This window comes from Papio anubis, chromosome 12, assembly GCF_008728515.1.
Source record: "Papio anubis isolate 15944 chromosome 12, Panubis1.0, whole genome shotgun sequence".
Taxonomy (NCBI): domain Eukaryota; kingdom Metazoa; phylum Chordata; class Mammalia; order Primates; family Cercopithecidae; genus Papio; species Papio anubis.
This window is the reverse complement of record NC_044987.1, coordinates 14,135,023-14,150,502: the sequence shown is the minus strand read 5'-3', so window position 1 is coordinate 14,150,502 and position 15,480 is coordinate 14,135,023. Positions and strand designations below refer to the sequence as shown.

Here is a 15,480-nt window from a genome sequence, read left to right as displayed (position 1 = left end):
GCACTTGTGAAAAGAAATCTCTTTAGTACAAAACCAAAAATTTAATTACAGCATTTGTTTTAACTATAGCCAATAAAAGTATTTTTAGTGAAAAAGAATTTCCTCAGAAGAAAATGCTTTCTATGAATGCAGAAGGTGTTATATAGAAGATTTCATTGTAATAATATTGGTTATGATCAGTTTTTTAAGTTTTATCTTTACCTGTATTTTATATTCACATAGCCTCTAAATTTTACATATTATCCATAATACATTTCTTATACAATTAAAAAAATTCTAAGTAGAAAACACGAAATATGTTCAACCTTTATTCCATTAGAGTTCTACTTGGAAAGTGTTAATATATAAGGTTTTTATTTCTCCATAAGAAGTAGACCTATATAGTCAGGCACAGTGACTCATGCCTGTAATCCCAGTGCTTTGGGAGGCCGAGGCTTGAGGATTGTTTGAGGCCAGGAGTTTGAGACTAACCTGGGCAACACAGCAAGACCTGGTCTCTACAAAAAAATTCTTTAAAAAATTAGCTGGGTGTGGTGGCATGCACCTGTGGTCCTATCTACTTAGGAGGCTAAGGTGGGAGGATTCCCTTCAGCCCAGGAGTTTGAGGTTACAGTGATCTATGATTGTGCGACTGCACTCCAGCCTGAGTGAGAGAGTGAGACATTGTCTCCAAAAAAAAAAAAAAAAAAGAAAGAGAAACAGATCTATGTCAAGTTAATTCAAGGAGATTGTACACATTTTTAGAGCACATGAGAACTAAGTTTATACTTTTCTGATTTCCTGGGTTTCCTTGATGATTTTTTGGTAAATCCTTGTCTGTTTAGCTTTGTGGCATATGTATGTCTGTGATTGGGCCTCTTTGTACTCAACCAATGAATGCATACCAACTGTAACACCTGAAGGCAGGATCATGAGTAAATACTCTGTGATTTGGGGTTAGTATAGTTTTGGTTGTTTTTCCTTCTCCTGAGATTTCAGAAATAAAAGATTCCTATTCCTGTGACTTTTTTGGCACACAGTGAGAAATCTTTAATACATAAGATAAGTCATAATTAACTTGTCAAATCACTTTTTCTTGCTGCAGAATGATATTTTTATGAATGCCTTAGGTTTTTTCAATTGAAAAATGCAACCAAACTGCAAATATACTATGATTTAAAGTGGTAATGTCAATTTAAATTTTGAGTAGTACTCTTTTTTTAAATCATAGAGTGCTCTATGTTTATTCAAAAAAGTGAAATATTATTAGACAGTATTTTATATATTAATTTTACATTTGAATAAAATTCTCAAGCTCAGACTGAAAAGTAAATGCTGTATTTTGGAGCTTGTCTCAACGACACTTAAAAGCTAAGACTTTCTACTTTTTCAGAAGTACATTTATATCTTTTGGCAAATGTGTAGAAAGCAGCCTGTCCTAACAAATTTTGTTCACCTATTCTCACTTCAGTTTATAGATTTTTAAACATTTAATCATAATATATTTTATATAAAATATTTATGGGAAAAATGCCCACCCTTGATTAAGAGGACTTTTTTTCTACTCTTATTTTTATTATTTTTACCAGTATATTCTGAAGTAGAGAAATGTGAAATGAGGTTAAGATTTAAATTTCTAGCAAACAGAATCATGCATTGCCCCGTTTTATAAGTCATGAGATCATTTTGTAGAGTCCAGTTTATTGTTTACCTTTGTTAAATGACATTAATATCTCTTCCATAAGCATGGATTTGATAGTTTGGATGGTGTTTAGTGAGGTGAGGATACTTGTTTAAGTATTTTGAGGATCTCCTCCGTTTCTGGCAGTTCTTTCTACTTGGTTTTCTGAAGTGAATATAGTCTTAAAAGAAAGTATAAGGTACTAGTAGTCAGATATTCATGATCACAAATGAAAGTGGTGGAGAAAGCTTTTAAGAAATATTCACAAAGGTGATAATTTTCCAGATTGTCAATGAGGAAATGAAAGTCTCTAATAAGCTGTTATATTAATTGTGAGCTACATTTCTCAGTCAGCAGCAGCTAATAGTCGATCTATAATAGCTCCAGCAGAGGGAATGAAAGTAATTTAGAAAAAAATTTACTATTTGATTTGTCAAAGTGTGTCCAGGAAGTAAGAGAGCCTAACTAAGGGGCTGTTGTGCATTTAAGCTCTTTGGTAAAAGTGGTGATATACTAAGCTATGTTTAAGAAGGTAATTTGAGATTTTATATTACATGCTAGTGAATCATTTTTGGATTTTGCACCAGAACTGAGCTCTTTGGTCCCTGCCTGTCTGTGGTTTGTGTTGCAAGGTCCAGAGGCTTAAAACAAAGAACACCATGGGAAATTCTCCATGAGTCATTCTGTCAGCTGTAGCTTCTGTTTTAGAGTCCTTTGGATATAACTAGTATTTTAATGCCAGCTCTCCTAGCCACTTTTCATGCTTTGGTTCTATATGCTAATAAAAAATATGTCAGTATGGCTATTGTACTGTAGATAATGTTCAGACTTCCCCCCGCCCCTCGCAATTTCACAATTTTTAGTTCTTTTAATGGCTCTAAGCTAGACCAGTTATAAATTGTAAGTGGTGAAAGGGTTTATGACTGTTTATTTTGTTGTTGCTGCAAGGTAAGCGGGTGGTCATTTAATACTTTTGGTTCTGTGAATCTTACTATCCAGAGAACTAAAGATTGAATTGGCAGTTCAGCTGGAGTCAGCACTATGCTAAATCCCTGTACTTAAGAGCTCTTATGTATTGCAGACAAATGTCCTCTTAGCTATTTTGTTATTTTGTGAAAAATAATAATAATAGAGCAAGGCAGTTCAGATTCATATTAGTTTCAAATTTTAAGCACTATGTTTTAAGCCGTTCTAATTGTTTTATAGAAACAGGTAAATTAAAAACTTGATTTAAATCCAGCCCACAGGATGCCTTAATCACCTTTGTTATTTTAAAGGAGATGAGGAAATAATGGACTTTTTTTGCTAGTAAGTGGCAGGTATGGGCAACACAATTTCACTACGTTTGAAAACACTTTCCCTACTTTTCAGGAAAATTTAAAGTGCAGATTGCAACCTGATCTTTTTCTTACAGTGTAGCGTCTGAGAAGTTTAAGTTTTGGCATGAATTTTCTGTGATACAACTTGGTAAATTAAATCTGTGGTTTCATCACTGGCTTTGAATTGTACATTTCTATGCATTTTACTTAGCTAAAAACTTATTTGAATATTTAGTCTTTAAATTTATTTTTTCTTTTCTACTTCATTTGAATACATATCACTAACATTCAGATTTTATTTTTGTTCTTCTTAATAGTAAATACATAAGTGGTTACTGCTTGCTAGGCAGTGCTTCTCATTTTCTAATTTAATCCCAAAACAAATTTGTGAGGTATAGGTAGAGGTATTAGTAATTATGTTTTAGAGGAGATGCTTAAAGACGTTAAGCAACTTGTTCAAGTTCAAACACCTGTTAAATTGTGAAACTAGAATATTAACCCAGTTACGTTTGTTTCTGAGGAGTCTGTTGCCCCCCAAGGCCTTGAAATTTTAGGGAATTTTCATTTATAACAATCAATAATACTATTCCCATCCCACCCTGTCCATTTCTGATTTGCAATATTATAGTTTCTGCACTGATATTTACATCATCTTATGATGGTTGAGCTTTAAAATTACCTTAATTGTTGTCTAATTTGCAGAGTTCTTTGTCTAGTAACTCTTCTCACTGGAGTGGGTTCCAGTAAAATGGTGCTGTATTTCACTCATTTCAAGTTACTGTGTTTTTTCTCCTCATTTTAACATCTCTAAAATCAGAGTGTATCTACTAATGGAATTCTTGATAATTCTAAATTTAATAGGTAACATTGTTTGACTGCTGATAAAATCTTAACCACTATCCAATGTAAGAAAAATTTGTTTAACCATCTCCCCTTCATTTCAACCATTCCTTATTAAGAAGAACCAACTAGAGTCTCAAATGCTCCTTTATAACTAAACCCAGGGAAGACATATCTAATACCCTAGAGGAGAGAGAAAAGGGTATGAATTCAGGTTTGAGTGTGATATCAGCATTTCTTCTCATATGGTTTCAGAACACTTCTCACTCATGTGTTGTTGGAAGGCTCTTTATGCACTGAAATCAATAAAAGAAAAAAGATTTCTAGTAGGCTATTTATTATAAGCAAATACATGACAACATAAAACTTTCTGGTCCTTCGCAATTTTTTAAGTCCAGAAGAAATTCTTTTTAACAATATTAAAGGACTATTCCAGTTATAAAATTGGGTGTTTGTGTATGCTCGTTAGAATAATTAAACTTGGTTAAGATGTAAGTCCTACTCTAGTATACATTATTTATTGGGTAAGGGTTATTTAACTACCAAATCACATTTCCCTCTACACTGTAATAACACATTGGGAAGGACCACCTAGGGCTTTAAAATTAGAACTCAGAATTTAACAAGGAGAAGGCATTCTGAGTTGAGAGAATAAATGTATTCTGAACATTTAAGGCCTTTGGTTAAGATTTCTAAAATGTAGCTGTGCTTAATATACAAAATCAAAAGCAAAGGCAGGCCAGGAGCGGTGGCTCACACCTGTAATCCCAGCACTTTGGGAGGCCGAGGCAGGCGGATCACTTGAAGTCAGGAGTTCGAGACCAGCCTGGCCAACATGGCGAAACCCCATCTCTACTAAAAATACAAAAATTAGCCAGGCGTGGTGGTGCGCAGCTGTAACCCCAGCTACTTGGGAGACTGAGGCAGGAGAATTGTTTGAACCCAGGAGGCAGAGGTTGCAGTGAGCTGAGATCTTACCACTGTACTCCAGCCTGGGTGACAAAGCAAGAGTTCCTTGAAAAAAGAAAAGAGGAGAGGAGGGGAGGGGAGGGGGCAGCTAGCCATCATATCCCAGTGACTCAGAGACTCAAATTCCTGATAATTCTTTGCTTTATTAATCATAGTTCTTCATTTTGGAATTTGACTTTTTCTGCTATCGATTAATAGAAAAATATATACACACACACATACAAGTAAACACAGTATATTCATTGTTGACCAAATGTCCAAGTTATCAATACGATATTTTCAAAAACCAGGCACAGTTTCATTAGGCACCTGTAACATTATGTCATAATCACATACAGCTGTTCTACATAAATATCTAACCAAAAGATACTGTCATGATTTCATGATTAGACTACACAGTGGACAGGGACTTAAAAATACAGGAGTTTTGTTCACCAGAATTTATTTCACTGGACTAATGGTTGAACTGATTTGTTGTTTAGAACCTGGCCCCTTTTTAGCTTTCAGACCTGTCTTTCTGTAGCAGTTATAGTATTGATTATCTACTCTTCCTTCCCTTCTGGGACAGCCCTTTCTCTTTTCTAACTCATCTTCTTAATCTCCTTTATTGGCTCCTACCTCCATTGTCAATCATGCAGATGCTAGTTTCTCCCCCAAATTTGAGCCTCGGCATTTTTTCAGATTTCCTTGTTGTTTTAAATTTCAGTGACCATCAGTAGGTTGATGACTCAAATCTGCAACGTTAGCCCCAAGCTTTCTTTGAGGTTCTAGCTTTCTATTTCCAGCTCTCTGATTACATCTGTCTCAATATTCAGCATATGGTAGGGATTTTGCAAAACTATAGGATTAGCTTGGTGATTTTCCTAGCTGAAGCAGAGAGAACTAATGAAATAGCCAAGAAGGTTCTTGACATTGTTACTTATGCATATAAGCATATATGTACACACATATGTACATATGTATTTATTTGCTTTAGCAGATACTTTAAAGTAGAATTCAATGATTAGAGAAAAAATTATGATTTTAATATTATTTGAGAAGTTCTTAATCTATACTTTATTGAATGTAGTAAGTTGATTATGATAAGCAAGTTGGACTGTGGGTGTAGTCCTTGTTCATTTTCTCATTCCATTTCTGTCCTCTTTTTTCCTCTCCTTTTTCATTACCTTGTAAGAGAAAATAGCTCAGGAAACTGGTTTACAATCAGTAGTCTGGGAACTTCCGGGATTCTTGACCAGCATCCCCCTGGATGTTGCATTCCCTGACGCAAGCAGCATTGTTTTAGGGTAGGAGTTTTTATAATGGCTGTGAGGTCGAGCGGCTAAGGTTGATAAACGACAATTGTTATCCTTTGCAGAAACTCAGTTGGAATCCTTTTCTGTCAACTTGTATGTTCATCTGTAAATTAAGAAACATGTTCCCATTCCCTCCCTCTCCCACCTCAACAGTTATGGACAGACTGCTTAGGAACTCCTATTTCTGAAGATTTCGTGGTCTTCTGTAAAGTCAGTTTGTTCTCTAGGGCAGTGTCATCTTGTCCCAGAACCCCCTTTACTTATTATCACTAGTTCTTTGTGAGTTAACATGCTATCACTGATTAGGAAAGGTCTTAGATTCTTTGTCTTTTTCTATGGATCAGTTTTGGTTTAAATAGGTGTCGAAGGGAATTGTAAGTCAGCTTGTATTTTAGAGGTTTTGTTTCTACCTCCATGCCAAATGAACTGTAGTCATTGAAGTATCATTGTATTATGTTTATTTCTTACTGTCTTTACTAATAGGCTTTTTTAAAACCCTAGTTTTACTGATGTTCTTAATAAAGTACTGTTCCTATTACTAAATAATCTTTACATAAAATGCCATAGGTTGAAATAATTTAAAATATAGAAATGAAAACGTGGGATGATATTTGAGAAGACTTAGATTAGCATTTATATATAGCATCAAATGCTTCCAGCAGTATTCATTTAAATACTGCTTCCATCAATACTGCTTCCAGCAGTATTCATTTAAAAGAGAGACAACCAGGAGGAAAAGCTGTAGTGCTTTCAGCTTATAGGACCCCCCTAGAAAAACAAAACAGGAAAGTACCTTTTGTTTTCTACTTTTGGAAGGTATTTTTTCTAACTGATCGTACTTTAATGTTAATTTTTTTCTAGATATCTGTAATTAAATCTAAACCTAATAATTGAGGACCATGATGACATAGATCAATAGTGCAGTAATCAACACCCAGATATTTTGGGAAGTAGTGTGAAGTGATGGGAAGGAAGGAACTTTCCCTTCTAGGAAAACAGTGAGAATAATATTTTAATGACAAAATATTTATTTTTGTCTTGATCTTTAAAAATCTATAAAATGGAAAGAATATCTCTTCATAGAGATTTCTTTTTTCAAGATTAAATGAGATAATACATGTGAAAATAATTCATAGCGTTCAGTAAGCCCTTTATAAATTTAGCAATTGCTGTTATTATTGGGATTTTTAAAAAGAAAAGCTATATTCTAGGACAACTGGTAGTAAATGCACTGGCCGTTTAAGATTTAACAAAGTAGTTAAGATACTTAAACATGGTGTTCAACTTCTTATTCCTGCAGTTTATTGATTCTTGCTATTGGAAAGTTACCATAAGATTTAAATCTCTTATTCTGGTTCAGTAGGATGAATAAATTTAGTAACAAAATCTTATAAGTAAAATAACTCCATCTATCCTTATTTTTTCTTTGTTTCAGGTTTCCCCTCAAAAAACCTATAAGGTAAGTTTGCTCAATTGCACTTCATACTCAAGTTTAGGTTATATTTTAATTATAAACATGCCTTTGAAATTATGGTGGATTTTTGTGGTTTTTGAGAATGTGTATTCAAGTAATTCAAAATTTCAAAATGTTTTACAAACTTAAAATATAAAAGATGTTACTTTTTCTGGAAGACAGCATTGTTTTGATAATACTTCTAATATAAGCATTTAAAAAATTTGTTCAAAATGATATTTAAGGTCACTCTGAAGAGACTTAATTTTAAAATCTATTTGTGACTGTTTTGAATTATGAGTAGCTTGGGAGGTGAAAATGGAATGCTAGTTTTTGATGTATTTTATCACTTGTGTAACTATAATTGCCTTTAGTTAATGAACTTTGGCACTAGTTTAGTCTTAATTACTTTATTTTTTTATCTTATTTTATTTTGTTTGAGACTTGTTCTTGCTCCATGGCCCAGGCTGGAGTGCAGTGGCGCAATTTCGGCTCACTGCAAGGTCCGCCTCTCGGGTTCACGCCGTTCTCCTGCCTCAGCCTCCCGAGTGGATGGGACCACAGCCGCCCGCCACCACGCCCGGCTAATTTTTTTGTATTTTTAGTAAAGACGGGGTTTCATTGTGTTAGCCAGGTTGGTCTTGATCTCCTGACCTCGTGATCTGCCCTCCTTGGCCTCCCAAAGTGCTGAGATTACAGGCGTGAGCCACCGCGCCTGGCCTAGTCTTAATTACTTTAAGACAGTGAAGAAAAAATTCCAAAATGTTCAAATATATCTATGCCTGTATCCATGTCTATATATTTATTCATTTCCAGGTATTAAATGCCTCTTCCTCAGTGTTTTTGCTTTCAGCATTTCTTCTGTTATCTTAATTATCATAAATATAAAATGTAGGTAGTATGTCATTCCTAATTTTTATATTTTATCATTTTTAGTGTCAGCATAGTCCAGGATCCAATGCTAACCTTGGCATTTCAGTGAATATGTGTATGTGTACATGTGTGTTATTGTTATAGTCTTGTCACCCAATCATTATCTGATCAGTGTAATTGGCTAAGCCATAGAAAAAATAATAATAATAATGTAATTTATGCTTAAAGTGGTTGGCTAAGACTTCTGTGGCTAGAACTACCTAGGCAGGCTTAAAATGAGGCTTGCCTAAGGCTTGCTTTTTAAATTTTAAACCATTCTCATGCATGCTGTATTTATGCAGTGATTTTGAACTTGACATTTCATATGTAGAGTTGGAGAATGTGTTTAATTCCTTTTAGGCACTGTGTCTTTTTTTTTGTCTGTTAAATGGAAATGATAGTATTGACCTGTGAAAACCATACAAAAAAAATGTAAGCAGTTACTTCTAAGAATAAAAGAGACTTTAATGCTGAATACTATTTTTAATTATCTTAAGCACTTTTTGTAATCGAGTAAATAGACTGTATATCACCAAAACTTACTGAAAAATGTAATTTAGAGAGGCTTATGGTGCTGTGTAAAGTAAACTGATTTCCTGGTTTCTCTTGTAAGATCCACTTTTGGAATTTTAAATTTTTTATTCTAATGATTTTCTTGCACTAAGCATTTGATTACTTTGCTTTAATTTAGGCATGGAAGTATTTTGAACCGAGAGTCACCAACAGATAAGAAGCAGAAAGTTGAGCGCATTGCATCACATGATTTTGACCCCACAGGTAAAACACTATTCATTCTTTCAAAGAATATTGAGAGTAGTGAAGTTCAGAATAATAGAGCTTAAGCTACCCGAAACACTCAGAAATAGTTGTTTGATCTGTTTTAGGACTCTCACATTCCTCCAATTATATCATAATAACGCCTTTGCATTTAGCAGGAATGCAAGCATTTTTAACTTCCAACACTGTACATTCCACTACAGAAGTATCATTGTAGAGTATATTATATCTTTAAATAGTGATAGTAATAGAAATGATTATATAATAATTGGAGATTTGGTCAGATCAAGGACTCAGTATTAAGTTGAATCTTGGTATAAGCAGTAGTATGTCATAAAACCAAGGCTCTAGCAACTCTACACTTCTGTAGTCATCTAAAAATTCAGTTGTGATTATGGTGAATTGGAGTTTTAGATAAATCAGTTTCACAAATTAATGATTGTCTCATTTTAGAGTAAACAAATGAATAGAAATTCCTTTCTCTTCAGTTAAAAAGTATTCTGAACTTAAAGAACTGTCTTTCAACCTAAGCAATGTCGTCTTTCTTAGGGTTGTCACGTTAACAGACTTTCAGATTGATCTCCTTATATAACATACAGGCTTTTTCCTTTTACTTTCTCCTTGTAAACTTACTCAGTATTTGATTCATAGAAAGTTCTTGGTAATCTTGCTTTTGTCATTTGAAACTGACATATATTTTTTGTGCACATACGATTTTATTCAGTTGCATGTCCCTTTGATAAGAGACGAAGTAAATCCCGCAATCTCAGATACATAAAAATAATGTTTCTATTTTTAGGTATTTTTACTTAGAAATATAATTTTAAATATAGAGAATAGTATGTTTTATGTATCTAAGACATTTCTTACTTTATTAGTATAAACTCCTTTATTTTGAAAAAATATTATAAGTATTATCTAGGAAGCACATAGCTAATCATTTTCTGCATTTCGGGGAGTAGGTAAAATGAAATTCCAGTCATCAATTTAGGAGGCTTTGGTGGTGGGAATATGTATTATGTCACTTACGGATCTCCATGAAGAGAGAATTTTCCATTCTGATGCCTAATTTTGTAGTCATGGGGCTCAGAGGCTTTCATTTACATGATTAGGTATTGTCTTGCCAATAAGGTCAAAAATTTCTGCCCTATGTTCACAAAAATATAATCTTGTTAGGTTTATTTTGTATCTGTCTGTGCTGTGCCCATCTCCAAAGACAGATTTAAGCAAAGATGTATGCAGTGCTTCATAATGAGATCATTATAGCTTTTAGTGCTTTTGTCATCTCTACAATTATCAGGTGATATATTTTGTATACTATTCATGTGTTGTTTTGTTTGAACATATTTTTATTGCACTGTCTTTTCTTCGATAAATCTTTAAAATATGTCATTACCTGTACTGTTTGTGACTATTCTAAGTGCTGTCATCTGTTATATTCATACTTTGTGTTTGCACGATTTAACTTGATCATGATTCATTCTTTTTTCCCCATGAATTTTTCCCCTTACATTGGTCTCCATATTTTCTATATCTCTCTCCTTTTCTCCCGCTCTTGTGCAGATAGCTCCTCCAAGAAGACAAAGTCTAGTTCAGAGGAGAGTAGATCCGAGATATATGGTAAGCTAATGTAGCTAATTCAGACTTGCCCTTTGGAGCTTGCTTCATGGTGTTCCTTTTCTGTTCTTTTTTTTCTTTCTTTCTTTTTTTAAAAATAACTGCAGCCTTTCTTGTGTCTGCTGTGCATGGCATGATCTACTGCAGGGAAAGGGAGCCTGGGGTTTTTAACGTGGCTGTGATGTGGAAGCTTAAGGTTGCTAGAAACTAACATTGTAGATTAAGAGTAGGCCACATTGCCCATCTTCTCCCATCTTGTTTATGGTAGGAAGGTGATTATCTCTAATATGTTTGGGTCAGGTTCCTCCAAATAACACGAATGGGCTTTGAATTCTTGTCATCTTCTTCCCACGTCTCATTTGCAGAGTTTGGATTATGAAGAATTTGAGGAATTAAGTCTTTTCCTCTAAGTATAATGCTGGCGTAATTTAGATGTATTAGCAGTTCTTTGGAATTTTTATTTCATTTTTTGTTTGTTTAGTTTTAATTGCCTCGTCATGTGGAAAAGTCATTCTTGTATAATTTATCCACGATGGCAAAAATACGTAAGTATTTTATTTTCATAGCTTGAAGAATTTATGCCTTTGAGAAATTTCTCTGAAGCTTAATCGGAATGGGAAATTTTCAAAATGGTACCTTTTAAAAATAATCTTAACGAAGAGCAAGTTTAACCTGAGTGGTCAACTTTTGCAGCAGATGATTGAAATGCTAATATTTATAGACTGTGTCCTGTCTTCCAAAGATACAATAAACCATATTTGTGAAGTTCATACCTATTTTTCCTTTTCCTTTGCAGTTTTACCTGCCCTCTTTCCTTCTTTTGGGATCTGATTAGGGTTTTGTTTCGGGGTTTTTTGGTTTTTTGTTTTTTGAGAAAAGTGAATAGGAGAGGAATTACCTGGAGCTAAGACTTTAAAAATAATTCTGAAAGACTGATAAATTATTTCTTTTTTTAGGAAGATTCCAAATTTGGCCTCAAAGGGAAGTCAGGTCATCTTTAATAGAGCCACAAGTCTATAGAGTAGAAGCTCCCCCAGGTGCAGATGTTTCCTAGCTTGATATATAGGAGAGGAAAAAATACAGGAATTGCCCTCCCCCTTTTAAGACATTTGACAGTTCACATCTGCTGGCACTTGAGTCCATAACAACAGATACTTTTTAGTATTATGAAAGCTCAGTATTTGGTTCTAAACCAGTTAATGCTGCTATGTTAAGACATATAGACATGGTTCTTTACTTGGGTTTTTGTGACCAGTGTTTTTTCTGTGTATAGCTTTTACAGTAGTTCAGCAGTAAATGTATACTATGCCTTGCGGCACATCAAGTTTACGCTTTTTCTTCCTTCCAGAGTATTTCGGCTACTGATAAGTAAGAAATACCTAATTCCTCGAGACTCTATCTTTCTGTTCTGTATAAAGAGCTTTCTACAGTTTATCCTCTCCTTAGGAACATGAACTTTATCTTTATAGCTCTGTTCTTTTTCAGTAGCCTTTGCAGTGTTCTATTTCATCTTCCTCTCCATTTTCCTATATCTGCGATGTGTATTTAGAAGTTTGTTGTGTGCTTTGGATGAAGACTAACAATTTAGGAACCTCTGACTAGAAATATTATACTAATATTTTTCTCAACAGTGATAGAAATATTAATACTAGTTCAGACATGCCATTGGCTTGGTAGTGATAGAAACATTTTAAGTGGTAATCGGGAAGTAAGGTGTGGCTTCTCTGTGTGTGTGTTTTTTGAGAACCCTTGAAATACCTTTTTTGGAAGGAACTGAGTCCACAAGTCCTCAAAAAGCACTCGTTGGAGGGATGAGTTGATTAGAACAGAATTAGTATGCTAACATAAATCTCTTTGACATTACAAATATTTTATAACCTGTGTGAATAGACTTCTTTAGATTACATACAGTTAACATAGATGAAAAAGTCTCTCTGGAAATTCAGAAAAGCTTGAAACTACTGAGTAGAATCATAGCAACTGGTGACATTCTACTTTAGTGTAGAGTCTTATTATAAGCCCATTTCAAACTTTTGAAATTATACATTGTTTTCTCTTGGGGTAAAAATTCATTAGCTGGGTACCTAACAAAAATGCTAGTTACTCACATATTATTTATTTTAAACTTTCTTGGCTTTTTTTTTTTTTTTTTTTTTTGAGACAGGATCTCGCTGTGTGGCCCAGGATGGAGTATAATGGCATGATCATGGCTCACTGCAGCCTCAACCTCCTGGGCTTAAGTGATCCTCCTACCTAAGCCTCCAAAGTAGCTGGGACTACATGTGCACACCACCGCACCCAGCTGTTTTGTTTGTTTGTTTTTTTAATAGAGATGAGGTTGTTGAAGGAATGATTTGCCAGGGGGGAAAAAAAAGAAAGAAATAGTAGAGACAAAGTCTTGCCATGTTGCCCAGGCTGGTCTCTGTCTCCTGAGCTCAAGCAGTCCTCCCACCTTGACTTGCCAAAATGCTGGGATTACAGGCATGAGCCACCGCACCTGGCTTCTTAGGCATTTTTAGAGCTACTTTGTGAAATAGATTTACTTTGTACATCTTAAAAGGAAACAAAGTGTTTGCTTTGTATTGACTTTTTTTGTTACATTTCTGCCCAGTGCTGTCAGTCAGTTATTTATTCCATTTCCCCTTATTTTTCCCTTTCTAGCTGTTAGAGTCTGTTAAATGTGTATGGATGTGTTTTCTGATCTACAATTTTAATAATACTTAATTTTAATAATACTTTTGTGGGTTACTGTAGGAAATGAGAGATTCAGCAAGTGAATTCTGAGTTAGACCATAGCTGCTGCTTAACCCCTGTCATGGTGTCATGGACAGATTCCTGCTGACAGTATTCGGTGCAAGAAAATAATTTATTTCTTTTCAGAGCTGTCTTAGTGTGCTCAGGCCACTGTAACAAAATACTATAGACTGTGTGGTTTAAGCAATAGAAACTTATTTTCTCACAGTTCTGGAGGTTAGAAGATCAAGATCAGAATGTCAGTGTGGTCAGGTCAGAGGATTCCCTTGCTGGCTTGCAGATGGCTGCCTTCTTGCTGTTTGTCTCACGTGGCCTTTCCTCCATTTGTGCCAAAACGCCTTTTCTTTGGTTTCTATGATATTACATCAACCTGGTTCTTTACTCTTTGTAATTATTTTGTCTCTCTTTATTTGTTTTTTCCCTCTTGTCTTATACATGTAGGCATGACCCAAGTTTCTGTCCCCAATCTTTCTTCCATTCTCCAGTCTCAGTGTCCCATAAATTCAGAGTGACCGAACTGGAGTTCATCATTGTTCTCTACAGCTGCGAATCAATCTTCCTCTTGATTTCCCTAATTCTTTTAATGACACTGTCATTCTTCCATTCACCTAGTCTTATATTTCCTTAAAGTTATATTTGACTTCTCCATTTTCCCTTTTCCCCTGTGGTCAGCTATGTGCCAGGTCCCCTTGATTCTACCATCATAATATTTTTCATCCTTCACTCTTTGGTTTCAACCCCACTGCCTTGTCCATCATTTTATTAGATTATTTTAATAGATTCATAACTTTTATTTCAGTTTCACATTGATTCATTAACTTTTCTCCATTCTATATTCTGCCTTGACTTGTCAGATTAATAATACTAAAGTAAGAATTTGGTCATTCACTTGCTAAGAAAGTACAGGTAGTTGTTAAGATAATGCCACAATTTGTTTCCAATTTATTCTACTCTGATTCTCCTTCAGAGTTTCATTTTCCAAATACGTGTTGGCATTCTTCCTTTGCACATGCCATTTCTTTTTTTTTTTTTTTGAGACGGAGTCTCGCTCTGTCACCCAGGCTGGAGTGCAGTGGCCGGATCTCAGCTCACTGCAAGCTCCGCCTCCCGGGTTCACTACAGGCGCCCACCACATCGCCCGGCTAGTTTTTTGTATTTTTTAGTAGAGACGGGGTTTCACCGTGTTAGCCAGCATGGTCTCGATCTCCTGACCTCGTGATCCACCCGTCTCGGCCTCCCAAAGTGCTAGGATTATAGGCTTGAGCCACTGCACCCGGCCAGCACATGCCATTTCTGTTGTCTTGAATGATTTACCTCCTATAACTTAGAATCCTACTCATCTTTCAAGGCTCAATTCAAGTACTGCCTTTTCCTAGGATTGCCCAGCTACTTTTGTTGTTTCTGAATGTTGTCATCTTGTTTTATATTTAATTACTTGTATTTATGTTTATCTTTACATCTCCCATAATGCTGAACACATTGGAGGCCCTCATTAAGTGAGTTTTGAATGAATGATTGTTGAGATTGACATAGGAAGTATTTTAGTAGAGAAAATTGATAGAATAAGATCTTGACTTATCCTAATTGAATCTTTCTTTCCTTCTGAAAAACTTTAAGATAGAAGAAAATGTAACTTAGAGACATTTTTCTGGTAGTGGTCTGAAAGAATGAAATCAGCATACTTGGAATGTAAGGCTCCTCTTGCTGGCAAGATTGTGCATTTAGAATCAAGAAGCTTCTTAATCAAAGGATTATCTGAGGTCTTACTCATAAAACATGTATGTCTGGCACCAGTTTAAAATGAGCTGTTTTTATGAAGTTGCACATGGCCCTTCTCCACTCCCTTCCCTGAAGCTAATTCTTAAGAGGTGAAACTTAGAGAAG

General features: G+C 34.9%; 1 protein-coding gene across 6 annotated transcripts in view; it reads left to right on the top strand.

The window, feature by feature from the left end:
• Positions 1 to 15,480, top strand: part of ARHGEF12 (Rho guanine nucleotide exchange factor 12) — a 147,566-nt gene that overhangs the window by 61,234 nt on the left and 70,852 nt on the right. For 4 of the 6 annotated variants that reach the window (XM_031652868.1, XM_031652873.1, XM_031652872.1 and 1 more), the window contains exons 2-4: positions 7,519 to 7,542; positions 9,140 to 9,225; positions 10,789 to 10,845. In XM_031652868.1, coding sequence (XP_031508728.1) covers positions 7,519 to 7,542; positions 9,140 to 9,225; positions 10,789 to 10,845 — 167 coding nt within the window. Of the gene's footprint in view, positions 1 to 7,518; positions 7,543 to 9,139; positions 9,226 to 10,788; positions 10,846 to 11,335; positions 11,388 to 15,480 lie in introns of those variants that run through there. The other 2 variants (XM_031652869.1, XM_031652871.1) reach the window with 2 other exon arrangements.